At 41.5% G+C, this 26452-nt stretch overlaps 1 protein-coding gene across 1 annotated transcript; it reads right to left on the bottom strand.

Annotated features, from left to right (window-relative positions):
* Positions 1–26059, bottom strand: ca9 (carbonic anhydrase IX). The gene is made up of 12 exons (XM_029646628.2): positions 25320–26059; positions 16049–16081; positions 14636–14806; positions 14323–14465; positions 8783–8875; positions 8466–8532; positions 7217–7374; positions 5866–5992; positions 4035–4118; positions 2759–2773; positions 2414–2507; positions 1–1757 (listed from the first exon to the last, which is right to left on the bottom strand). The coding sequence occupies exons 1-12, from the start codon at positions 25450–25452 to the stop codon at positions 1697–1699; spliced, it is 1179 nt and encodes a 392-aa protein (XP_029502488.1). The 5' UTR covers positions 25453–26059; the 3' UTR covers positions 1–1696.
* Between the last annotated feature and the right edge of the window lie 393 nt (positions 26060–26452).

Here is a 26452-nt window from a genome sequence, read left to right as displayed (position 1 = left end):
TGTCAATCAAATCAATCACATTTATTTATAATGCATTTCTTACATCAGCTGATGTCACAAAGTGCTGTACAGAAATCCTGCTTAAAAAGCCATGTCTATTACTATAAATGCTATGTGGAATACAGTAGATAGTAGAAAAAAAAATGTTTATACATAGATGAGAAACCGTCAAATGTATTACTGTATCGCTCCTGAGTGGCATTGGCCCAGGTCATCTGGGTTTGGCCGGTGTAGGCCATCATTGTAAATAAGAATTTGTTCTTAACTGACTTGCCCAGTTAAATAAAATAGCTATTTACTATAGCATTTTACTGATGATTGATTGACCCTACTAACTAAATGACACAGTAGGTGCTATGGCTTCATTTAATCCCCATTTTGGTGGATTTGTATTGCTCATAGTTAATAGATGGCCTATGAGACAGACGTTATAAGAATATAACACATTTATTGTACATTTCAAGGTCCAATTGCACATCAGTATACACCATTGTGGAGAGGTTGAGAGGTAAACTACAAAACAACTTAACGGTTTTAGTGACAAGTGTCCATACATTAGAGGATATATAGTAATAACAATACAACAACTCATATAAAACACTTCCTGCATGATATCCAACACACACGATACAGCATAACACTTTCATCTGCAGCTCTAGTACTTGTAACGAAGTGAACACCCTGGGAAAAAGTGATTTGACTTTCTTCAACAGTAAGTCAATTGTATTGAAGTTCATGAACATCTTATAATTTTGCCACCACAATTAAATAGAACACATTGTATACATTCTTACTCAGGTGGTAACTACAGCTGTTCTTCTACACGTACCATATACACACATCACAGGAGGTTGGTGGCACCTTAATTGGGGAGGACAGGCACGTAGTAACGGCTGGAGCAGAATAGGTGGAAAGTGATCAACAACATCAAACACATGGTTTCCACGGTTTCCATGTGTTTGATGCCATTCCATTCGCCCCATTCCAGGTATTATTATGAGCCGTCCTCCACCCAGCAGCCTCCACTGACACGTATTACATACTTAAACCACTTTGCATTAGTAACAAAGGCGAAAACAATCATTCTGAGCAAATGTCAAACTTGGTTTGAGCAATATGAATTCTCGATCATAACTCTTTTAAAGACACCGCCTCCGAAACATTGGCAACGACTAAGTATTTTTTAAACATCCCACTTTGGGTTGGATGTGTCAATGTGCAGTTCATACATGAATAAATCTATTATCAGAATTACTGTCTTACTGTAATTAGCCATGAAATCACTAGCTTGAAAGCGACTGTTTTTCGGGAAGCTGTACTTGTCCATTTTCCCTCCATTTTCCAGTTTGATTTCAACTAATGAGCTTCAACCCCTCTTCATAATAGTGACAGCTAGCAAGAGGCACATCATGCACCACAGTAGAGCGAGCGAGAGAGCGATGACGTGCTGCTCATACAGTATCTGCACACAATCTGATATAGTATGCAATTTCCAGGGACCACTTTTGGCTTGTGAGAGCTACTTTCAGAACTACTGGCTAAAAAGTCTACAAAAGTACCTAGTTCTAGGCTAAAAAGTCTACAAAAGTACCTAGTTCTAGGCTAAAAAGTCTACAAAAGTACTGGATAATCTCTTTAATTCCTATTGAAAAAAGTTTGAATATGGAATCTGAATAGGACTCCTTTCCAGTGACATCTATGCCTCTTCTTTAGTTGCTGGTTTGTAGATAACGTTCTGCCTGGAGTCCTTTTTGATACTGCAGAGAAAGGAAATACACAGACTTAGTCTACAAAAGGTGTACCTGCAGCCTCTGCTTAACTCAATGGCATAGGAGTGTACATGTAACCCGTATGGTATGACATAACAATGGTTGATATTGACCAGTTTATATAGGTGTATGTATAGCTGTATGCATGTACTATAGTATGTTGGGTGCAGAGGGTCCAATCATTAGAAAACATGACGAATCCCGGGATCAAGGGAACAAAGGGTCACAAAACGACTTATTCTTAGCCAAACAATCTTTTGATAAAGGACATTTTGGTCTTTGACGAAGGACATTTTGGTCTTTGACAAAGGACATTTTGGTCTTTGACAAAGGACATTTTGGTCTTTGACAAAGGACATTTTGGTCTTTGACAAAGGACATTTTGGTCTTTGACAAAGGACATTTTGGTCTTTGACAAAGGACATTTTGGTCTTTGACAAAGGACATTTTGGTCTTTGACGAAGGACATTTGGTCTTCAGCAATGAACATCTGTTCCATACCAAAACAGAGGCTTCTTTCCATGGACTTTTGGTTTTATGATTGGACAGGCAGGCCAAAGACTGTCTTTATTCTGGGAAATGCTGGGAACAACACCAGAACTCATAATTTGTCAGAAATTAGAAAATCAAGAAGTCTTACCTACCTAGAGTATTTTTTACGCTGTTGGTATGCGTAGAGCGTGAACAGCAGCAAAGTGACGGCAAAGAGAGCTCCGAAGGCTATGGCCAAGATATCTCCTGTAAATCAAGGGATAAATTAGATGTTTACCATGTAGATGTTTTTATAAAACCTACCTTAATAGGGCAGTTACAAACCAATTCTGAATTTTGAAAATGTAACATCATCAGTTATCAATTACATATTTTGTTTTTTAATAACTTCATTTAAATACTGTTTAAGAAGTGAATACATGGGAAAGTATTTAAACTGTTTAAACTGTATATCTTATATTTAGTTAGAAGTTGTACACGTTGGATTTGCAGCTTACCTCTTGCCAGGACCTCTACAGAAACATGACAAAAAGAGAGATGTATATTAAAGCATGTAAAACATACACTCCATCATGTAAAGTGTTAAACAGTCCTACATATAAACAGTCTGTGTTCTTGTCACACAGGTAAGGTCAGCATGGTGAACGTATAACATCAGCTCAGAGCACAAGGCCTTGTTTAACTTCTGATATGTACAATCTACATCTAAACGCCCCGTCAGACACTGATAATAGTGCTCCGGGGTGAAGTTTCCCCTAGGTACAGATCTAGGATCAGCTTCCCCTCCCCCAATCATAACTTTAACCATTAGTGGGGGAAATGAAGTACTGACCCAAGATCAGCATCTTGGGGAAACGTCACTCTACTCCAATAACAGTTTACCTTTACAAATAAAAGCTCTGGCATCAAAGCCAGTGACATCTATCACATCAATAATGAAAAGTCAAGATGCTGTGTACACACCGCACAGTACACACAGGACTCCAGTTAACTGTATAACAAACAGCCTAAGAGCATGTTCAAGAAAACATTAAGATAAGGGGAGTATGGCTACCATGCGCCACCTGCCCTTATTAAAACCCATGTACGTCCAGAGAATAATTGTCCTATGCACCACCAGTGTTTTAACCTGGTCCCAGATCTGTTAGTGCTCACCAATGTTTTAACCTGGTCCCAGATCTGTTTGTGCTCACCAATGTTTTAACCTGGTCCCAGATCTGTTTGTGCTCACCAGTGTTTTAACCTAGTCCCAGATCTGTTTGTGCTCACCAATGTTTTAACCTAGTCCCAGATCTGTTTGTGCTCACCAATGTTTTAACCTGGTCCCAGATCTGTTTGTGCTCACCAATGTTTTAACCTGGTCCCAGATCTGTTTGTGCTCACCAGCGTTTTAACCTGGTCCAAGATCTGTTTGTGCTCACCAGCGTTTTAACCTGGTCCCAGATCTGTTTGTGCTCACCAATGTTTTAACCTGGTCCCAGATCTGTTTGTGCTCACCAGCGTTTTAACCTGGTCCAAGATCTGTTTGTGCTCACCAGCGTTTTAACCTGGTCCCAGATCTGTTTGTGCTCACCAGCGTTTTAACCTGGTCCCAGATCTGTTTGTGCTCAGGTCAGCTACTTATCAACTCCTTGTCACTCTTTGTCATGCCAAACCATGTTGAAATGATAGCACAAACTGATCTGGGACAAGGCTACCATATTTTTTCTAAATGGATGACAATTGGGGCCTGCATAGTCAACACGTGATTATTAGCCCTCATACTTTGCTTACCAGATGACCCAGTTGATGGCCCTTCACTGTTAGAGGCATCAGTCTCCGACAAGGTGTTGATAGAGATACTTGGATGTCCTGCAACTGCAAGCAAAAACATTGACTTATCTCAATGTTAATGGTAATAGATAGAAAGTACAACATGAATAATAATACTATTAATAATCATATTAATAATAATACTATTAATAATCATATCAATAATAATAATATCAATAAGTATATTAATAATTATAATATTAATAATAGTAATATTAATAATCATATTAATAATGATAATATGAATACTCACATTAATAATCACATTAATAATAATAACATTAATAATCATATTAATAATAATAGTAATAACATTAATAATCATATTAATAATAATAGTAATAACATTAATAATCATATTAATAATAATAGTAATAACATTAATAATCATATTAATAATAATAGTAATAACATTAATAATCATATTAATAATAATAGTAATAACATTAATAATCATATTAATAATAATAGTAATAACATTAATAATCATATTAATAATAATAGTAATACTATTAATAATAATAGCAATAATATGAATAATCATATTAATAATATTTAATAATATTAATAATAATAATAATAATAATAATATTTATAATCATAGTAATAATAATAATATTTATAATCATAGTAATAATATTAATACTCACATTAATAATCATAGTAAAAGTATGAATACTCACATTAATAATCACATTAATAATAAAGGTAATAACATTAATAATCATATTAATAATAATAGTAATACTATTAATAATAATAGCAATAATATTAATAATCATAATAATAATAATAATATTAATAATTATTATAATAATAATAATAATAATATTTATAATCATAGTAATAATAGTAATACTCACATTAATAATCATAGTAATACTACTACTACTAATAATAATCACATTAATAATAATCATATTAATAATCATATTAATAATAATAGTAATAACATTAATAATCATATTAATAATAATAGTAATACTATTAATAATAATAGCAATAATATTAATAATCATATTAATAATAATAGTAATAACATTAATAATCATATTAATAATAATAGTAATAACATTAATAATCATATTAATAATAATAGTAATAACATTAATAATCATATTAATAATCATATTAATAATCATATTAATAATAATATTGATCATATTGATAATAACTATAATAACTGTAATAACAGTAATAATATGAATAATAATATCAATGTGAATAGTGTAGTGGTCAGAAGAACATGAATGAATAAACAAATAAATGACAAAATTCCCTAGAGTCGACCACCTGCGGCCTCGCATGCAACCGTCACACTAATAATATGAGATGCATCCTGTAGAAGAAGGAATTTTCAGATTTTCTCGTGAAGGTTGCACGTTACCATGCAATACCCCTGTCTTTGAGTGGTGAGTTTGTTTCTGAAAGGTAAGTACTCCCAACCTTTACAAGGTCATACATGAACCCATTTGACATGAAGTGTATGTATGTACATGTGTGCTCTGGTCATGAGACTGAACAACATGTATAGAGTGCTAAGATCAAGTGCTAAGACCTGTTAAGGGCACACTGGGTTTCTGTCTTGTTAAACCTGTGTCGTGTTTACATACAAAACCTCAACAGAAAGTCTCTGGCTTGTAAGATATGTGCAACCAGGACCGTAACCCTTGACCTGGGCTCAGCTTCTCAAATGACGTTGGTCTATAGTTTGTGAATGTCTCACAAGACAGCAAGGTTGCCTAAGGTGGAACACACATCAAGTGTGCATAGTGGGATGATGTTTACTAACCGACTATGGTGGGAGTGTCTGTGAACGAGGCGAGGACGTGTCTCCCATATAGAAGCTGAGGTGCTCTGAAGTTCTTGGTCAGGTGCTGGTGTTGGCCTGCTTTCAGGGTGTCCTCCAGAGCACCCAACTGGAGAACACAACATGGGCACCATCAACATGGAAAACCATTACCATATTGTAGATTGAAGATAGATTATACTGTTATGTTCAGCCCACATGACCCACACAGTTTTAAAACAGATTACCATATAATTTAATTTAATAAATGTCTAGAACAAATTAAAACAGTATCTAGTAGTGCTCTGTCTAAAGGTTATTTTTATCTTGTTTGAAGATCTATTTTTAGACATGAAAATACAGACAGTACAAGTAGTAGTGGATCTCTTGTACTCTCAAGGAGGTATTCATGTCAATCTGTAAATCAATCTCCTTGGTTGGTGACCGACCTGCCTCCTGGAAACCCTGGTATCATTACTGACCTACCTCCTGTACACAATGGTATCATTACTGACCTGCCTCCTGGAAACCCTGGTATCATTACTGACCTACAGCTGTACACAATGATATCATTACTGACCTGCCTCCTGTACACTATGATGGTATCATTACTGACCTGCCTCCTTTACACTATGGTATCATTACTGACCTGCCTCCTGTAAAACATGGCATCATTACTGACCTGCATCCTGTATATTGTGATGGTATCATTACTGACCTGCCTCCTGTACACTATGGTACCAGTACTGACCTGCCTCCTGTAAAACATGGCATCATTATTGATCTGCATCCTGTATACTGTGATGGTATCATTACTGACCTGCCTCCTGGACACTGTGATGGTATCATTACTGACCTGCCTCCTGTACACTATGGTATCATTACTGACCTGCATCCTGTATACTGTGATGGTATCATTACTGACCTGCCTCCTGTAAAATATGGCATAATTACTGACCTGCCTCCTGGACACTGTGATGGTATCATTACTGACCTGCCTCCTGTAGGCTATGATGGTATCATTACTGACCTGCCTCCTGGACACTATGATCGTATCATTACTGACCTGCTTCCTGGATACTGTGATGGTATAATTACTGACCTGCCTCCTGGACACTGTGATGGTATCATTACTGACCTGCCTTCTGGACACTATGATGGTATCATTACTGACCTGCCTTCTGGACACTATGATGGTATCATTACTGACCTGCCTCCTGGACACTGTGATGGTATCATTACTGACCTGCCTTCTGGACACTATGATGGTATCATTACTGACCTGCCTTCTGGACACTATGATGGTATCATTACTGACCTGCCTCCTGGACACTGTGATGGTATCATTACTGACCTGCCTCCTGGACACTGTGATGGTATCATTGAACATTGTCCAGTTGACTGTTTGGAAGCAGGGAGGAGTGGTAAGGGAGCCATTATATCTGTAGAAGCGCTCCAGCTTGTTTGGCAAAAGATGACGGACATTGAAGGCAGGGATCTCAGTGTTAGACTCTGGAAAGGTGTAAAATAGTTCATCAATTGTGTGGACCATGTGGGTCCTTAAGCTGTCATTTTGTTTCTCCTTCATGACTATGTCTCTCCTTCTGTTGTGGATTTCTTTTAACGCACTACAGTTTCTTTATGGAATACACATTTCCGTGAAAACTGACATTAAAGTACTATCTAATCTAATCACTAAGAATGTGAGAAACACCATGGGGATTCTTAGTAATCTCTTGTGGACAGACGCACATAAATGCTGACTCCCGTTCGCAGCTAGCATACAGAAATCGGTGGTGGTAGTCAATGTTGTTTTTAACTGTAATGCAGTTGATTGGTGGCGATGACGTGAACATGTATTGGGTTTAACATTCATACAAGCATTATACTCTGATTTTACCTCAACATAGTGTGAAATATATATAAACATTAGCTTAAATGCAGGCAAAGTTTGCTGGGGGGGAAAGAGGAGAGTGGGGATCTTTCCCCAACCCGTTTCCATGGCATTCCCATTGTTTTGGTTGAGTTCCATTGACCTCTTTACGTATCTATGGAAGGGGAAGCTTTCCACAAGAAGTGAAGACAGTTGTAGGATAAGCTCATAGAGCTAAATGAATGGTTGAAGTGGAGATGCAGGTGGGGAAACCATGCAGCCTTTTCACTTCATGTTATCGTGGCTGAGTTCCTATGTCAAGCACCGGGAAATGGATTCCAAAATCTGAGAAAAGGTAAAGTCTTGTTTTTTTTCTCATTTAGCCAAATGCTCGTAATTAGCTGGATGGCTAGATTAGCCCTGAATCTCTACGAGGATTGAATGTGTATGACAGCCCCCCGAAACGCAAGAACTATGAATGCTCTTACTTCAGCAGATGTCAAATCTGGTAAATGTTGTACGGCCACTGAATTCAAATTGGAATTCATATGTTAGGTATAATACCCGTTGGGGATAATACCAAAGTGGAAATTGAATTATTGGAATTTACCTAACATTTGAATTGATAGGAATTTAAAAAAAAAAAATACATTAAAAGACTAACCTGGAATTTAATTTAATTTTGGCCACAAAAAAAAGGTCTATGGCTAGAGGTGTATCACGGGGTTACCTTCGATGCTGACATCAGCGAGCGCAGACAGGATCTTTTCATAGTTGTCATTCTCATGAAGACCAATCTAAATCAAAAAGAGTCAGAAAGAAGCAGATTAAAGTGATTACTTCTGTATAATTTATTTAATCATCTCGAGGATTCTTCTGATTAATGTCTGTTTTTAAGTGTGTGAAACCCAAGACAAATGTCTTATCCTAGAATCTTATCCAATAGTGGTGCATGAAAATAGACTAATGACACTTCAAACCTTTGAGTCACCATGATGAGTTATTATGAGGGTACTGGTATAATTCTACATGTGTGGAATAACTTACCCCGATGAAGCCCCCTAATACAGCTAGGCCATCTGATTTGCTGGCTGCCTCGGACAGATTTGCATATTTAGAGTTGTAATGAACTATGTGGATCTGGGAAGAGAAGCATGGGAACATGATGATTGCACGGAACACCCTTCCATCTCCTACTGCTCAAGTGAACAGCAAACCTGGTTTCAAAAATCAGATAAAGCAACACCTCTCCCCTATTTGACCTGAATATGTTGTATGCGTGTATTGATATGTAGGCTATGTGTAAGTGATGGCCTTGATGCTACTGAATATACATTTAATATATGAATATGTAAATGTTAAAGGCCTAGAATATGTAAGTATCGAAGAGTAAGTTTTTATTCTCAGAGTTGAGTCAGTACAGACACTGCAAGTGTCAGTGAAACTATGAACACCAGCTAGAAAGAATTAGTAGTGAATCATGTAAGTGATGAGCACTACTTCCGGGTTGGAGCGAGCGCACGCATTCGCACTTCGGCCCGCAGGTAGTATAACTTTTCATTACATTTCATTACATTTCACTATAGCACAACGGTTTGATTTGTCTAATCTTAGCAATTTCTTCTTAGCTAGCTACATAGCCGTCTTTGTATCAAAGATAATTGCGTAATTATCGTATTTCGTCGTCCTAAAGTAGTCTACACTGCTATCTGCCCAGCAACTAGCCAGCTAGCCAGCTAGCTAACATCCACCGTCTACCGAATAGCAGCACTGTAAAAACTATTACACTCAACTGAACGACTTGATTAGTGTAGTGTTAGCTAGCTACATAGTTGTCTTTGCTGTCTTCGTATCCAAGATAATTGTGTAGTTTAGAGCGTGTAGTCTTAGAGTGATTATCTTAATTTACCGAGGTTAGCTAGCCAGCTATTTGTCATCCTTAACGTAGGAGACACTGCTAGCTAGCCAACAGCTAGCCAACGTCTACCGAATAGAACTTCCTCACTCAACAACCCGGTCGCATTCCGCTTCGCTCCACAGGTAGTATCACATTTTCATTTCATTTCATTACAGTACAACGGTTTGATTTGTTTGATCGTAGCTAGCTACATAGCTAGCTACATAGCCGTCTTTGTATCAAAGATAATTGCGTAATTATCGTATTTCGTCGTCCTAACGTAGTCTACACTGCTATCTGCCCAGCAACTAGCCAGCTAGCCAGCTAGCTAACATCCACCGTCTACCGAATAGCAGCACTGTAAAAACTATTACACTCAACTGAACGACTTGATTAGTGTAGTGTTAGCTAGCTACATAGTTGTCTTTGCTGTCTTCGTATCCAAGATAATTGTGTAGTTTAGAGCGTGTAGTCTTAGAGTGATTATCTTAATTTACCGAGGTTAGCTAGCCAGCTATTTGTCGTCCTTAACGTAGGAGACACTGCTAGCTAGCCAACAGCTAGCCAACGTCTACCGAATAGAACTTCCTCACTCAACAACCCGGTCGCATTCCGCTTCGCTCCACAGGTAGTATCACATTTTCATTTCATTTCATTACAGTACAACGGTTTGATTTGTTTGATCGTAGCTAGCTACATAGCTAGCTACATAGCCGTCTTGGTATCAAAGATAATTGTGTAGTCTAGAGCGATTTTCTAGGTTAGCTAGCCAGCTATTGTCATTCTTTTAACGACACACTCAACGGAACGACTTGATTAGTGTAGTGTCAACAACGCAGCCACTGCCAGCTAGCCTACAAAGTCAACAACGCAGCCACTGCCAGCTAGCCTACTTCAGCAGTACTGTATCATTTTAATCATTTTAGTCAATAAGATTCTTGCTACGTAAGCTTAACTTTCTGAACATTCGAGACGTGTAGTCCACTTGTCATTCCAATCTCCTTTGCATTAGCGTAGCCTCTTCTGTAGCCTGTCAACTATGTGTCTGTCTATCCCTGTTCTCTCCTCTCTGCACAGACCATACAAACGCTCCACACCGCGTGGCCGCGGCCACCCTACTCTGGTGGTCCCAGCGCGCACGACCCACGTGGAGTTCCAGGTCTCCGGTAGCCTCTGGAACTGCCGATCTGCGGCCAACAAGGCAGAGTTCATCTCAGCCTATGCCTCCCTCCAGTCCCTCGACTTCTTGGCACTGACGGAAACATGGATCACCACAGATAACACCGCTACTCCTACTGCTCTCTCTTCGTCCGCCCACGTGTTCTTGCACACCCCGAGAGCTTCTGGTCAGCGGGGTGGTGGCACCAGGATCCTCATCTCTCCCAAGTGGTCATTCTCTCTTTCTCCCCTTACCCATCTGTCTATCGCCTCCTTTGAATTCCATGCTGTCACAGTTACCAGCCCTTTCAAGCTTAACATCCTTATCATTTATCGCCCTCCAGGTTCCCTCGGAGAGTTCATCAATGAGCTTGATGCCTTGATAAGCTCCTTTCCTGAGGACGGCTCACCTCTCACAGTTCTGGGCGACTTTAACCTCCCCACGTCTACCTTTGACTCATTCCTCTCTGCCTCCTTCTTTCCACTCCTCTCCTCTTTTGACCTCACCCTCTCACCTTCCCCCTACTCACAAGGCAGGCAATACGCTCGACCTCATCTTTACTAGATGCTGTTCTTCCACTAACCTCATTGCAACTCCCCTCCAAGTCTCCGACCACTACCTTGTATCCTTTTCCCTCTCGCTCTCATCCAACACTTCCCACACTGCCCCTACTCGGATGGTATCGCGCCGTCCCAACCTTCGCTCTCTCCCCCGCTACTCTCTCCTCTTCCATCCTATCATCTCTTCCCTCTGCTCAAACCTTCTCCAACCTATCTCCTGATTCTGCCTCCTCAACCCTCCTCTCCTCCCTTTCTGCATCCTTTGACTCTCTATGTCCCCTATCCTCCAGGCCGGCTCGGTCCTCCCTCCCGCCTCCGTGGCTCGACGACTCATTGCGAGCTCACAGAACAGGGCTCCGGGCAGCCGAGCGGAAATGGAGGAAAACTCGCCTCCCTGCGGACCTGGCATCCTTTCACTACCTCCTCTCTACATTTTCCTCTTCTGTCTCTGCTGCTAAAGCCACTTTCTACCACTCTAAATTCCAAGCATCTGCCTCTAACCCTAGGAAGCTCTTTTGCCACCTTCTCCTCCCTCCTGAATCCTCCCCCCTCCTCCCTCTCTGCAGATGACTTCGTCAACCATTTTGAAAAGAAGGTCGACGACATCCGATCCTCGTTTGCTAAGTCAAACGACACCGCTGGTTCTGCTCACACTGCCCTACCCTGTGCTCTGACCTCTTTCTCCCCTCTCTCTCCAGATGAAATCTCGCGTCTTGTGACGGCCGGCCGCCCAACAACCTGCCCGCTTGACCCTATCCCCTCCTCTCTTCTCCAGACCATTTCTGGAGACCTTCTCCCTTACCTCACCTCGCTCATCAACTCATCCCTGACCGCTGGCTACGTCCCTTCCGTCTTCAAGAGAGCGAGAGTTGCACCCCTTCTGAAAAAACCTACACTCGATCCCTCCGATGTCAACAACTACAGACCAGTATCCCTTCTTTCTTTTCTCTCCAAAACTCTTGAACGTGCCGTCCTTGGCCAGCTCTCCCACTATCTCTCTCAGAATGACCTTCTTGATCCAAATCAGTCAGGTTTCAAGACTAGTCATTCAACTGAGACTGCTCTTCTCTGTATCATGGAGGCGCTCCGCACTGCTAAAGCTAACTCTCTCTCCTCTGCTCTCATCCTTCTAGACCTATCGGCTGCCTTCGATACTGTGAACCATCAGATCCTCCTCTCCACCCTCTCCGAGTTGGGCATCTCCGGCGCGGCCCACGCTTGGATTGCGTCCTACCTGACAGGTCGCTCCTACCAGGTGGCGTGGCGAGAATCTGTCTCCTCACCACGTGCTCTCACCACTGGTGTCCCCAGGGCTCTGTTCTAGGCCCTCTCCTATTCTCGCTATACACCAAGTCACTTGGCTCTGTCATAACCTCACATGGTCTCTCCTATCATTGCTATGCAGACGACACACAATTAATCTTCTCCTTTCCCCCTTCTGATGACCAGGTGGCGAATCGCATCTCTGCATGTCTGGCAGACATATCAGTGTGGATGACGGATCACCACCTCAAGCTGAACCTCGGCAAGACGGAGCTGCTCTTCCTCCCGGGAAGGACTGCCCGTTCCATGATCTCGCCATCACGGTTGACAACTCCATTGTGTCCTCCTCCCAGAGCGCTAAGAACCTTGGCGTGATCCTGGACAACACCCTGTCGTTCTCAACTAACATCAAGGCGGTGGCCCGTTCCTGTAGGTTCATGCTCTACAACATCCGCAGAGTACGACCCTGCCTCACACAGGAAGCGGCGCAGGTCCTAATCCAGGCACTTGTCATCTCCCGTCTGGATTACTGCAACTCGCTGTTGGCTGGGCTCCCTGCCTGTGCCATTAAACCCCTACAACTCATCCAGAACGCCGCAGCCCGTCTGGTGTTCAACCTTCCCAAGTTCTCTCACGTCACCCCGCTCCTCCGCTCCCTCCACTGGCTTCCAGTTGAAGCTCGCATCCGCTACAAGACCATGGTGCTTGCCTACGGAGCTGTGAGGGGAACGGCACCTCAGTACCTCCAGGCTCTGATCAGGCCCTACACCCAAACAAGGGCACTGCGTTCATCCACCTCTGGCCTGCTCGCCTCCCTACCACTGAGGAAGTACAGTTCCCGCTCAGCCCAGTCAAAACTGTTCGCTGCTCTGGCCCCCCAATGGTGGAACAAACTCCCTCACGACGCCAGGACAGCGGAGTCAATCACCACCTTCCGGAGACACCTGAAACCCCACCTCTTTAAGGAATACCTAGGATAGGATAAAGTAATCCTTCTCACCCCCTCCCCCTTAAAAGATTTAGATGCACTATTGTAAAGTGGCTGTTCCACTGGATGTCATAAGGTGAACGCACCAATTTGTAAGTCGCTCTGGATAAGAGCGTCTGCTAAATGACTTAAATGTAATGTAAATGTAATGTCCTCGGTGCTTCTGGATGGAAATGTAATGTATGAATATGTAAATATGTAAATATGTAAATCCATAGAATATATGAATATGTAAATGTGTAAATGGTAACGTCCTAGAATATGTAAATGTTAAAGCCACAGAATATATGAATATGTAAATATGTTAATGAAAAAGCCCTAGAATGTGTAAATATGTATATGTTAAAAGCCTAGAATATTAGGTTTCTTTTCTTTTTCAGAACCTTTTTCTTGTTTTACATTTCTGTAGTTCTGTCCTTGAGCTCTTCTTGTCTATTAATGTAGTGTATTATGTCATGTTTCATGTTTTGTGTAACCCGGGAAGAGTTGTTGATGCTATCGCAACAGCTTATGGGGTCCTAATAAAATACTAAAATAGCTGTGTTGTCTTGTCAGTGTTGTCGCTTTTAGTATTTTGACAATGAGCCACATGCCAAAGACAACTTCCTGTCTTGACATATACATTTGATGGGCAATAAAATGATTTTGAGTTTAAACTAATTGAACCTGCAATAATTCTGGGGCATTTTTTCAGTTCCCCAGTATTTCTGACTTCCTCACCTCTGCAGGGAAATGGACGTTATCTATGGTGTGTTCAGATCCTGGCACCTCTTTGGTCCCCCAGTGGAAATGCAGTTGGGCGGCCCGGAACTCGTTGTCAAACCCACTGGTGATGCGCATGGTGTTGGGCAGGACCAGCTGCACTGGAGACACACACAGGGCACAACAACTACTTGGTTCTATTTAGTTTTTCCAGTGTAGAACCCTCTGCAAAGCCATCCACGTTTTGGTACAGCTTTATAAGGAAAAATGTTGCCTAATAAATGTTGCTTGTACCGTCAATATAATGCATATTGGACGGCCAGGAACTTACAGGTATGGCCGTTGTTCAACAGTGTCAATGCTGAGCTGTCTGTCAGATCATAGTCCTCCAGAGTTATGGGTGGCAGGCTGCGGTCATAGAGGGCTCTCCTGGTATCAATGTCAATGGGAGACTGGGATTTTCCACTGCAGTGTGAGAACTCAGAGGACCAGGCAGCTTGATCTGTCAGTAGGATGTGGGGAAATTATTAACAGAACAATGGCCCTTCGGCAGTGTGACTTAGTTAATGATAAGACACGGCTCTCTTCTTATGAACACAAGTTTTTTGCACATGAGATTTACACAGGAAATCCCAGAAGTCAATATGCATGACACTTCAAGTGTCAAAATGAAACTATGAACACCAGCAAGAAAAAGTTAGTAAGGAATCATTAAATACTAAATAGTGATGACCACCAGGAAATAGTGATGACCACCAGGAAATAGTGATGACCACCAGGAAATAGTGATGACCACCAGGAAATAGTGGTGACCACCAGGAAATAGTGATGACCACCAGGAAATAGTGATGACCACCAGGAAATAGTGGTGACCACCAGGAAATAGTGATGACCACCAGGAACTAGTGATGACCACCAGGAAATAGTGATGACCACCAGGAAATAGTGATGACCACCAGGAAATAGTGATGACCACCAGGAAATAGTGGTGACCACCAGGAAATAGTGGTGACCACCAGGAAATAGTAATGAATAAGCTCTATACTGTCTTATTTAACTCCAGGACGACAATATTTGATTAATGAAGTGGGAGTATTAATGTGTTTAGTTTAACACCTGTAACAAGAGGCTATAAATTAAAGTTCCTGATCACAACCAGTCATAAAGAGATCAACAATAGCAAACACAATTATTATTATTATCAATGAACTGTTTAATAACTATCAATCTTAGGTCACGCTAACTTCACTCATTCAGCTACATTATGGCTTCTTCTCACTAAGTAATACCAAGCTACAGGTACAAGATCGATCGTGGAGGTGGACATTAACAGTGGGATGTTCCACTCATATCAATGAAGACTAGATTCTAAGTAAGGTGTCTTGAGTATTGGTAGAGTTGACATCTCTGGCTTACATTATGGCTTCTTCTCACTAAGTAATACCAAGCTACAGGTACAGTGGGATGTTCCACTCATATCAATGAAGACTAGATTCCAAGTAAGGTGTCTTGAGTATTGGTAGAGTTGACATCTCTGGCTTACATTATGTTCTTATTTTACCACCGTAACTAAAACAAAATATGGTTCTCTCTTTATTACAGACATGATAAGCCTTTCTTTGAGCGACAGAAAGAGAGACTTGTGTTGGTAACTGATAGCTGGACTGATAAGGCAGATTAGCCTGTGCAGAGAGAAGGATACAGTGCATGTATTCTCGTAATAACAACGGTTGTGTATATTTACCTTCGTAGCCCCAGTGTCCACCATGAGGGACACCTGCAGAAAAAGAGGGAAGAGGATTAATTCATCAGTGATTTGTAGTGAAAGGCAGCAAAACAATATGAGCAAGCATGAATATATGCATTTGTGAGTTTATAATTTTACTGGTTACAAAAAAAGTTGACGTTATATTCGAGAATAATCATTCAAACGGTTTTGTGGCTAAAGCTTCAGGCTAACAAGTTGTCTCATCTGATCTTGAAATATTGTGTCTATTAAAGTTAATTGCAAACTATGCTAAAACAACATCAGGCAATTGCAGCAACCAAACAGAAATTGCCAAATGTACTCATCAAAAATATCACTTGGATTATAAGGCTGGGACATGGAACAACTGTAACCCATTCTTATGTGTTAGGCTAACCCAATACATATCCATTTATGACGAAAGTACATATTTAGGCATAACTGCACAATTCTGGTCAACCATTCAGGATGTATTTCATCAGCGCAGGTTCCTCTAATGGTTAAAAAGGAAGCAGCCAAGTTGAAAGAGCCAGGTATCTGAGCACTCTGGTCCTGGATGACGCAGATATTTGCTATTACTCTTTTAACCACACACACAATCCTAACGGTATGCTATTGTGTGAATGAGTCCATTATCAATCCCCACTGTATGCCTTTGTGTGAATGAGTCCATTATCAATCCCCACTGTATGCCCTTGTGTGAATGAGTCCATTATCAATCCCCACTGTATGCCTTTGTGTGAATGAGTCCATTATCAATCCCCACTGTATGCCCTTGTGTGAATGAGTCCATTATCAATCCCCACTGTACCCTTGTGTGAATGAGTCCATTATCAATCCCCACTGTATGCCCTTGTGTGAATGAGTCCATTATCAATCCCCACTGTATGCCCTTGTGTGAATGAGTCCATTATCAATCCCCACTGTATGCCCTTGTGTGAATGAGTCCATTATCAATCCCCACTGTATGCCCTTGTGTGAATGAGTCCATTATCAATCCCCACTGTATGCCCTTGTGTGAATGAGTATATTATCCAGCCTGCCAGTAAAGGCGTCGGCATGCTTCAGTTCGGCTGGCGCCTTGCGGAGAACCGAACAGTAGAGAACCTAACGAGTGTACTCGCATACTCACTTAAAAGACTTTCACTTGAAAAACTTGAAAAAAGCTGCAATAGTACCATTTGTCCATTTTGAGACACCGTAGCCAGTAGACACTTCCTCAAAATAGTCAGAATACATTTTTATTTTATTTATTTCACCTTTACTTAACCAGGTAGGCTAGTTGAGAACAAGTTCTCATTTGCAACTGCGACCTGGCCAAGATAAAGCAAAGCAGTTCGACATACAACAACACAGAGTTACACATGGAATAAACAAACATACACTGCTCAAAAATATAAAGGGAACACTTAAACAACACAATGTAACTCCAAGTCAATCACACTTCTGTGAAATCAAACTGTCCATTTAGGAAGCAACACTGATTGACAATAGATTTCACATGCTGTTGTGAAATGGAATAGACAAAAGATGGAAATTATAGGCAATTAGCAAGACACCCCCAATAAAGGAGTGGTTCTGCAGGTGGTGACCACAGACCACTTCTCAGTTCCTATGCTTCCTGGCTGATGTTTTGATCACTTTTGAATGCTGGCGGTGCTTTCACTCTTGTGGTAGCATGAGACGGAGTCTACAACCCACACAAGTGGCTCAGGTAGTGCAGCTCATCCAGGATGGCACATCAATGCGAGATGTGGCAAGAATCCAATTGAGCACATCTGGGACATCATGTCTCGCTCCATCCACCAACGCCACGTTGCACCACAGACTGTCCTGGAGTTGGCGGATGCTTTAGTCCAGGTTTGGGAGGAGATCCCTCAGGAAACCATCCGCCAACTCATCAGGAGCATGCCCAGGCGTTGTAGGGAGGTCATACAGGCACGTGGAGGCCACACACACTACTGGGCCTAATTTTGACTTGTTCTAAGGACATTACATCAAAGTTGGATCAGCCTGTAGTGTGGTTTTCCACTTTAATTTTGAGTGTGACTCCAAATCCAGACCTCCATGGTAAATTTGATTTCCATTGATAATTTTTGTGTGATTTTGTTGTCAGCACATTCAACTATGTAAAGAAAAAAGTATTTAATAAGAATATTTCATTCATTCAGATCTAGGATGTGTTATTTTAGTGTTCCCTTTATATTTTTGAGCAGTGTACAATCAATAATACAGTATAAAAATCTATATACAGCATGTGCAAATGAGGTAGGATTAGAGAGGTAAGGCAATAAATAGGCCATGGTGGCAAAGTAATTACAATATAGCAATTAAACACTGGAATGGTAGGATGTGCAGAAGATGAATGTGCAAGTAGAGATACTGGGGTGCAAAGGAGCAAGATAAATAAATAAATACAGTATTGGGATGAGGTAGATTGGATGGGCTATTTACAAATGAGCTATGTACAGGTGCAGTGATCTGTGAACTCCTCTGACAGCTGGTGCTTAAAACTAGTGAGGGAGGTAAGAGTCTCCAGCTTCAGAGATTTCTGCAGTTCGTTCCAGTCATTGGCAGCAGAGAACTGGAAGGAGAGGCGGCAAAAGGAAGAATTGCTACGGGTGGGTGCTGCTATGGTGACCAGTGAGCTGAGATACGGCGGGGCTTTACCTAGCAGAGACTTGTAGATGACCTGGAGCCAGTGGGTTTGGCGACGAGTATGAAGCAATTGCCAGCCAACAAGAGCGTACAGGTCGCAGTGGTGGGTAGTATATGGGGCTTTGGTGACAAAACAGTTGGCACTGTGATAGACTGAATCCAATTTGTTGAGTAGAGTGTTGGAGGTTATTTTGTAAATGACATCGCCGAAGTCAAGGATCGGTAGGATGGTCAGTTTTACTAGGGTATGTTTGGCAGCATGAGTGAAGGATGCTTTGTTTGCGAAATAGGAAGCCGATTCTAGATTTAATTTTGGATTGGAAATGTTTAATGTGAGTCTGGAAGGAGAGTTTGGTTGAAGCGTTCGGTTGAAGAGCATGCATTTAGTTTTACTTGCATTTAAGAGCAGTTGGAGGCCACGGAAGGAGAGTTGTATGGCATTGAAGCTCATCTGGAGGTTAGTTAACACAGTGTCCAAAGAAGGGCCAGAGGTATACATAATGGTGTTGTCTGTGTAGAGTTGGATCAAAGAATCACCAGCAGCGAGAGTGACATCATTGATGTATACAGAGAAGAGAGTCGGCCCAAGAATTGAACCCTGTGGCACCCCCATAGAGACTGCCAGAGGTCCAGACAACAAGCCCTCCGATTTGACATACTGAACTCTATCAGAGAAGTAGTTGGTGAACCAGGTGAGGCAATCATTTGAGAAACCAAGGCTGTTGAGTCTACCAATAAGAATGTTGTGATTGACAGAGTTGAAAGCCTTACCCAGGTCGATGAATACGGCTGCACAGTAATGTCTCTTATCGATGGTGGTTATGATATCGTTTAGGACCTTGAGCGTGGCTGAGGTGCACCCATGAGCAGCTCTGAAACCGGATTGCATAACGGAGAGGGTACGGTGAGATTCTAAATGTTCGGTAATCGTTTTGTTAACTTGGCTTTCAAAGACCTTACAATGGCAGGGTAGAATAGATATAGGTCTGCAGCAGTTTGGGTCTTAAGCTAAGATTTTTTTTAAATATGTCATTAATTTTGACGTTATGCAGAGATCTTAGTCACGCAATTTTACATCTAACTAGGATGTTTGATGCAGTATTTTTCAATGAAAAAAAATACATGAAAATGAGCGTAGACTTTAACTTGCATCAAGAAAAAAAATTGTGTGCCTGAACAGCCGTAAAAAAAAACACTGAAGTCCAAAATGAACAAAAACTTCACAAAGTGTCTTCATAATATATGCACAAACTCTTCCAAACTGTTTTGGCTGAGAAGCGAGCGGACGCCTTTAAACCTTGATCAGGGGGATCAGACGGGACAGAGAGCCAGGTTCCTAAGGGATCAGACAGGACAGAGAGCCAGGTTCCTAAGGGATCAGACGGGACAGAGAGCCAGGTTCCTAAGGGATCAGACGGGACAGAGAGCCAGGTTCCTAAGGGATCAGACGGGACAGAGAGCCAGGTTCCTAAGGGATCAGACGGGACAGAGAGCCAGGTTCCTAAGGGATCAGACGGGACAGAGAGCCAGGTTCCTAAGGGATCAGACGGGACAGAGAGCCAGGTTCCTAAGGGATCAGACGGGACAGAGAGCCAGGTTCCTAAGGGATCAGACGGGACAGAGAGCCAGGTTCCTAAGGGATCAGACGGGACAGAGAGCCAGGTTCCTAAGGGATCAGACGGGACAGAGAGCCAGGTTCCTAAGGGATCAGACGGGACAGAGAGCCAGGTTCCTAAGGGATCAGACGAGACAGAGAGCCAGGTTCCTAAGGGATCAGACGTGACAGAGAGCCAGGTTCCTAAGGGATCAGACGGGACAGAGAGCCAGGTTCCTAAGGGATCAGACGGGACAGAGAGACAGGTTCCTAAGGGATCAGACGGGACAGAGAGCCAGGTTCCTAAGGGATCAGACGAGACAGAGAGCCAGGTTCCTAAGGGATCAGACGGGACAGAGAGCCAGGTTCCTAAGGGATCAGACGGGACAGAGAGCCAGGTTCCTAAGGGATCAGACGGGACAGAGAGCCAGGTTCCTAAGGGATCAGACGTGACAGAGAGCCAGGTTCCTAAGGGATCAGACGGGACAGAGAGCCAGGTTCCTAAGGGATCAGACGGGACAGAGAGCCAGGTTCCTAAGGGATCAGACGGGACAGAGAGCCAGGTTCCTAAGGGATCAGACGAGACAGAGAGCCAGGTTCCTAAGGGATCAGACGGGACAGAGAGCCAGGTTCCTAAGGGATCAGACGGGACAGAGAGCCAGGTAGAAGGGTCCAAACAGGGGTAGAAGGGTCCAAACAGCCTGATTGGAAAACCCCGGGTCATTGTTGCGTTACATGGCCCCTGAGCCACCAGGGAGACCGAGGAGACAGACTGGCCTCCATTGTAAATAGCTCCTCCGTCAGTTTCACCATTGTGAGCATGTCATCACCTAAAGACATGCCTGATGATGATATCATCAGAATGTTGACATCACTAAAACCATGATCCAATTTGGAATACAGCTATCCCCCTTTAAGAATAGACCATAGGACTGGACTGAGGAATCTTAGTGAGAAGTTTGATGCATTGAACAACTGGCCGTGAGACTTGACTGTGAAAACCTCACTGTGTCTGTCTGAGACATACTTTAGGAAGGGAGGTGACCCTTCATTTTGAAACCGGTAGTTCTGTGAGTGACGTCTTCAGACTTAATTTAGAAACTGGTGAGAAGTCACCCACTGCACACAGCCAGACTGAGTTGACTTTCAGTTAGGTTTAATTTCCTCAAAAGGTTACCGTTTTTAAATTTTTTATTTCAGTTTACACATTTTCCCCCTTAGTTTTAGTTTACTATAACAACCTCGCCAACAACTTTGGAGGGAACGTTCAGTTGATTCACCTGTCTGTTTGATGTATGGATATACTTATTGTACCACTGAGAAAAGCCACAAGCAGAACCCCAAGTTTAACACTTGGTCAGTAATGAAATCCTCAAATTCAATATTTTACCCCAACATTGGTGATGCCTCTTTTTTTCATTCTACGGTATAAAAAGAGCCACCATACTATTGGTTTGTGGTTGTGTCTCTGCGGCAGGCAGCCACACAGAAGACAGTAGTGTATTACTGCTATTGAGTCTGACACGTGGAAGGGCTGGCTGATGAAATGCCAGACTGCACATTCTGAATCACTGCACCTTTTGCCAGGACTCTACGTGCCTTTAAAAACGTACAGTCAAGTCTCAAGGCAGAATGTGCTGTGATTCAGAATGTGCAGTCTGGCATTTAGTACCTCACTTCTTCCACAGTAAGTCAGTAGAAGGGAAAACCTGATGTCAGTATTTTTGAATCATTTCAAATAAATGTTACTATATTAGTCCACCTCATTCGAAATAATTGCATTATTACACCAAAAGATGCTAAAGAAGCACAAATTTGCTTTTATTTTTGGGTAGCTGTAATTCAACTTTTATATTGCCCATAAGGTGGATGAACATTAATTACAGTTAGGTTACAATGGTTACAATTTAATTGGGTGTAAATACTTTTCTATAAACTACTTTACCAAATCCCACTGCATCCGATTATTGTATCAAAAGAAAGATAAGAGTTAGAAATGAAAGCCCTTCCTATTCCTCAACAAGGATGTGTTAAAGTAAATGTTGAACTTTTATTTAGACAGTTCAAAATACCGCTGAGGCCAAATTTAGTTTCAAACAATTATCATGGAAGCATGTCTCTGTGTGAAAATAAACAGAAAATGTGTTTGTTCTCACAAGTGCTTAATATGGATTAGTAAACTCACTGTTTTGGTATTTGTAAACACTGAAACCCTAATTAATAAGTTTGTTGGGCAACTTCCATCGATGCCAAAAATCTTGTTTTAAAAGAGCTAAAGGATTCCTTGTTTTTGGAACTAAATGAAAATCTTCAAGTATTTTCAAAGGTCTGATTATTTGGACAAAATAATTTAACTTTTTTTCTTTCTTCTTTTTTGACACATTCTATCCATATTGGCTGTCTACTTAGCCAAACACAGCATGTCCTTTAGGGACAGCTATCTTTTTGACATATTCTATCCATATTGGCTGTCTACTTAGCCAAACACAGCATGTCATTTAGGGACAGCTATCTTTTTGACACATTCTATCCATATTGGCTGTCTACTTAGCCAAACACAGCATGTCCTTTAGGGACAGCTATCTTTCTGACATATTCTATCCATATTGGCTGTCTACTTAGCCAAACACAGCATGTCATTTAGGGACAGCTATCTTTTTGACATCCCCATTTTGCTTCATAAATCCAATGTTACAGAATGTTCATCCAGAACCTTTAAACGGTTTTAGTTTAGTCTTGTTCTTCATGAAAACCTGTCTCAGCCATATTAAAAAAAACGTATATATAAATCATGTGTATAAAATTGGCTAGATCCAATATTTGAGACCAGATGCTGCCAAGTCAAGTGTGTAGTCTACAGTGTCAACACTAGTCTTATGAGTGGAGACATGGTTTATAGGACTTGTCTTGCTGTCTCCACTTTGTAACTTCCTGTCAAAGACAGACTGAGTCAGCCACGATGAAACATCATTGGTTTAGTTGTCAGTACTCCCAATACAGCACGTATCCCAGTGACTTTGCCTGTATCCCCCCCCCCCCCTCCCCCCGAAATACCACAGACTGGCTGAGGAAAATTCCAACTTTTTTATTTTTTTGAATGAATTCCTGTGAGGCTTGTGTTCAGATCTGAGGTATTTTCTTTGGGACCGAGCACTTAATTGTAAGCTGTCAGTAGAGTCCAACCTGACGGAAATTGGTTTTACAGTGACAATATTAAATTAAGAAATTAGGCTGCCATTGGAATATTCATAAAGAGCAACAATTGAAGGTTTTACATGTCATGAAAAGAAATGGACGTAAAATATGATTTTGAATCTTTGATTACTCGTCTATGCCTTTTCATGATGGAACATCTCTAACCAGCTTAAACAAACACATGGTACAATAGACTGGTTAAATACTGAATATTGCCTAGTGTTCTAATCTCAGGTGTAGGCCTCCTCCTGTTGAAATCAAATACATTCAACTAGGAAGCACTAAGTCACCACTTGTTGGAATATAATACTCTGCAATAAACAATATCCTCAAACTATTTGTTGAAATTTGAGATAATACTGTAGGTTATAACATAATCAATACTCCTTTCCCTGCCCCTGTATGTATCGTCCATTGTCCAAAGTCTAAAGGAAGGACTCGTTTATCTAGGTGGTAATTGCGTCTGACACAATTAGGTGACTTATCTGCACTGGTAAATAAGCCTGAGGTGATCTGGAGGAGTGATTATGACAGTGGTGAAAAACACTGGCTCTATTTTCCTCGTGTTAGAACGCTTAGCCACACACATCCGCAGCTTTGCCTAATCACTCTTACAGGCTTTAAAACACATGTTTTGGGTTTAAATATGTTTTTTAATGAACTTTAATCAAAACCATTTTGATAAGACTTGCAATAAAAGGTGAAAATTATTGCTGGAAAGACTAGCTTTTGAATACAAACTTGAGTAACAGTCTTTATTGAGATGTTACAATTTTTAAAAAGCATTATTGTAAAAAAAAAAACATTTTTATATTTAACCAAGTATTCAAATAAAAAAGTGAATCATGAATGAATCTCGAAATGAAGCAATGATGCAATACCAAAAACCAGGTCCACTGTACATTCAACGTTTCGCCAACGTCTTCTGAAGCACCATACACATCACACAGCTACACACAGCACACAGCTACACAAATCACACTACTACACAAATCACACTAAACAACATAAAACATCCCACCTGACCAGTTGAAATAACACCACCACTAAACAACACAAAACATCCCACCTGACCAGTTGAAATAACACCACCACTAAACAACACAAAACATCCCACCTGACCAGTTGAAATAACACCACCACTAAACAACACAAAACATCCCACCTGACCAGTTGAAATAACACCACCACTAAACAACACAAAACATCCCACCTGACCAGTTGAAATAACACCACCACTAAACAACACAAAACATCCCACCTGACCAGTTGAAATAACACCACCACTAAACAACATAAAACATCCCACCTGACCAGTTGAAATAACACCACCACTAAACAACACAAAACATCCCACCTGACCAGTTGAAATAACACCACCACTAAACAACACAAAACATCCCACCTGACCAGTTGAAATAACACCACCACTAAACAACACAAAACATCCCACCTGACCAGTTGAAATAACACCACCACTAAACAACACAAAACATCCCACCTGACCAGTTGAAATAACACCACCACTAAACAACATAAAACATCCCACCTGACCAGTTGAAATAACACCACCACTAAACAACATAAAACATCCCACCTGGCCAGTTGAAATAACACCACCACTAAACAACATAAAACATCCCACCTGACCAGTTGAAATAACACCACCACTAAACAACACAAAACATCCCACCTGACCAGTTGAAATAACACCACCACTAAACAACACAAAACATCCCACCTGACCAGTTGAAATAACACCACCACTAAACAACACAAAACATCCCACCTGACCAGTTGAAATAACACCACAACACTCACCTTTAGGATGATGCTCCCCGCTGTCCTTCTCACTGCTCCCGCCATCCTCCTCTTCGGAGGATGAGGAAGAGGAGGATGCATTTAGCACCAAACCATGGAGGAAGAGGAGGGTGAGGAAGATCTTGAGAATCATCTGGTCAAGGTATTGTTAGGATCTCCTGTGTCAAATGAGCACTGTGGCAGTTCTCTGAAAATGGTCTGTCAGGTATTCAGTCGACAGTTAAACTATGTCATGAAGTCTACTGTCTGTCTCTCAGGTAGTCTACAGATAGACTATGTAATGAAGTCTACTGTCTGTCTCTCAGGTAGTCTACAGATAGACTATGTAATGAAGTCTACTGTCTGTCTCTCAGGTAGTCTACAGATAGACTATGTAAGGAAGTCTACTGTCCGTCTGTATTCAGTCAAACTGTCTTTAGTGAGACAGCACCCAGCTAGTTATCAACCGGACACTCAGTAGTCATTTTGTCCCGAGAAGAGAAATGTTCAGCTAGGCAACAGAGCACATTTCAACAGAGCACGTTTCCACAAAGCACACTTAGCAAGAAGGTAAGAGGAGTAAAGTTGTCTTCAATATGCCCAGCTTCAGTCTTCATACTCTTTCTTCACTCATTGACCTGTGTCTCCTCTCCTTCACCGTTACTGGATCCAGGGCCAGGACATCTGGGCTGGGCTTTTTAAAGGCAACTCAGAGGACAGCCCAGGCACCAATCAGGAGCCTAGGAGCTGCTCAAGGTGCCTGGCACATCCCCTGTTCTCCCCCACCTCCCTCTCTTTCTGCTGGACTAGAACCACACACAGGCACAGTCGGTCAGACACACACACTTGTGCACAATTTCACACACACAGACACACACACACAGTCCCTATCTAATCTCCTGCCTTGTCAGACTCTCTCTTTCTCTATCTCTCAGTCCCTATAGCTGCACAGAGCAAAGTCCAGAGGACTGCCAAGAGGAGGTGTGAGAGGGGGAGTTTGATGGAGTGAGGAGAAATGCAGGTAATGATAAGGGCAGTCAGGAATGAATGAAATATCAAAGTGAAAAATAAATAAATTAAGATGTATCGTCACATACACCGGATAGGTGAAGTGTGTTGTTTTATAGGGGTCAGTCAGAGTAGTACTGTGCCCC

Source organism: Oncorhynchus nerka, linkage group LG4, assembly GCF_034236695.1.
Source record: "Oncorhynchus nerka isolate Pitt River linkage group LG4, Oner_Uvic_2.0, whole genome shotgun sequence".
In the NCBI taxonomy this organism is placed as follows: domain Eukaryota; kingdom Metazoa; phylum Chordata; class Actinopteri; order Salmoniformes; family Salmonidae; genus Oncorhynchus; species Oncorhynchus nerka.
The sequence above is the reverse complement of the archived record's forward strand: the minus strand, read 5'-3'. Positions and strand labels throughout refer to the sequence as shown.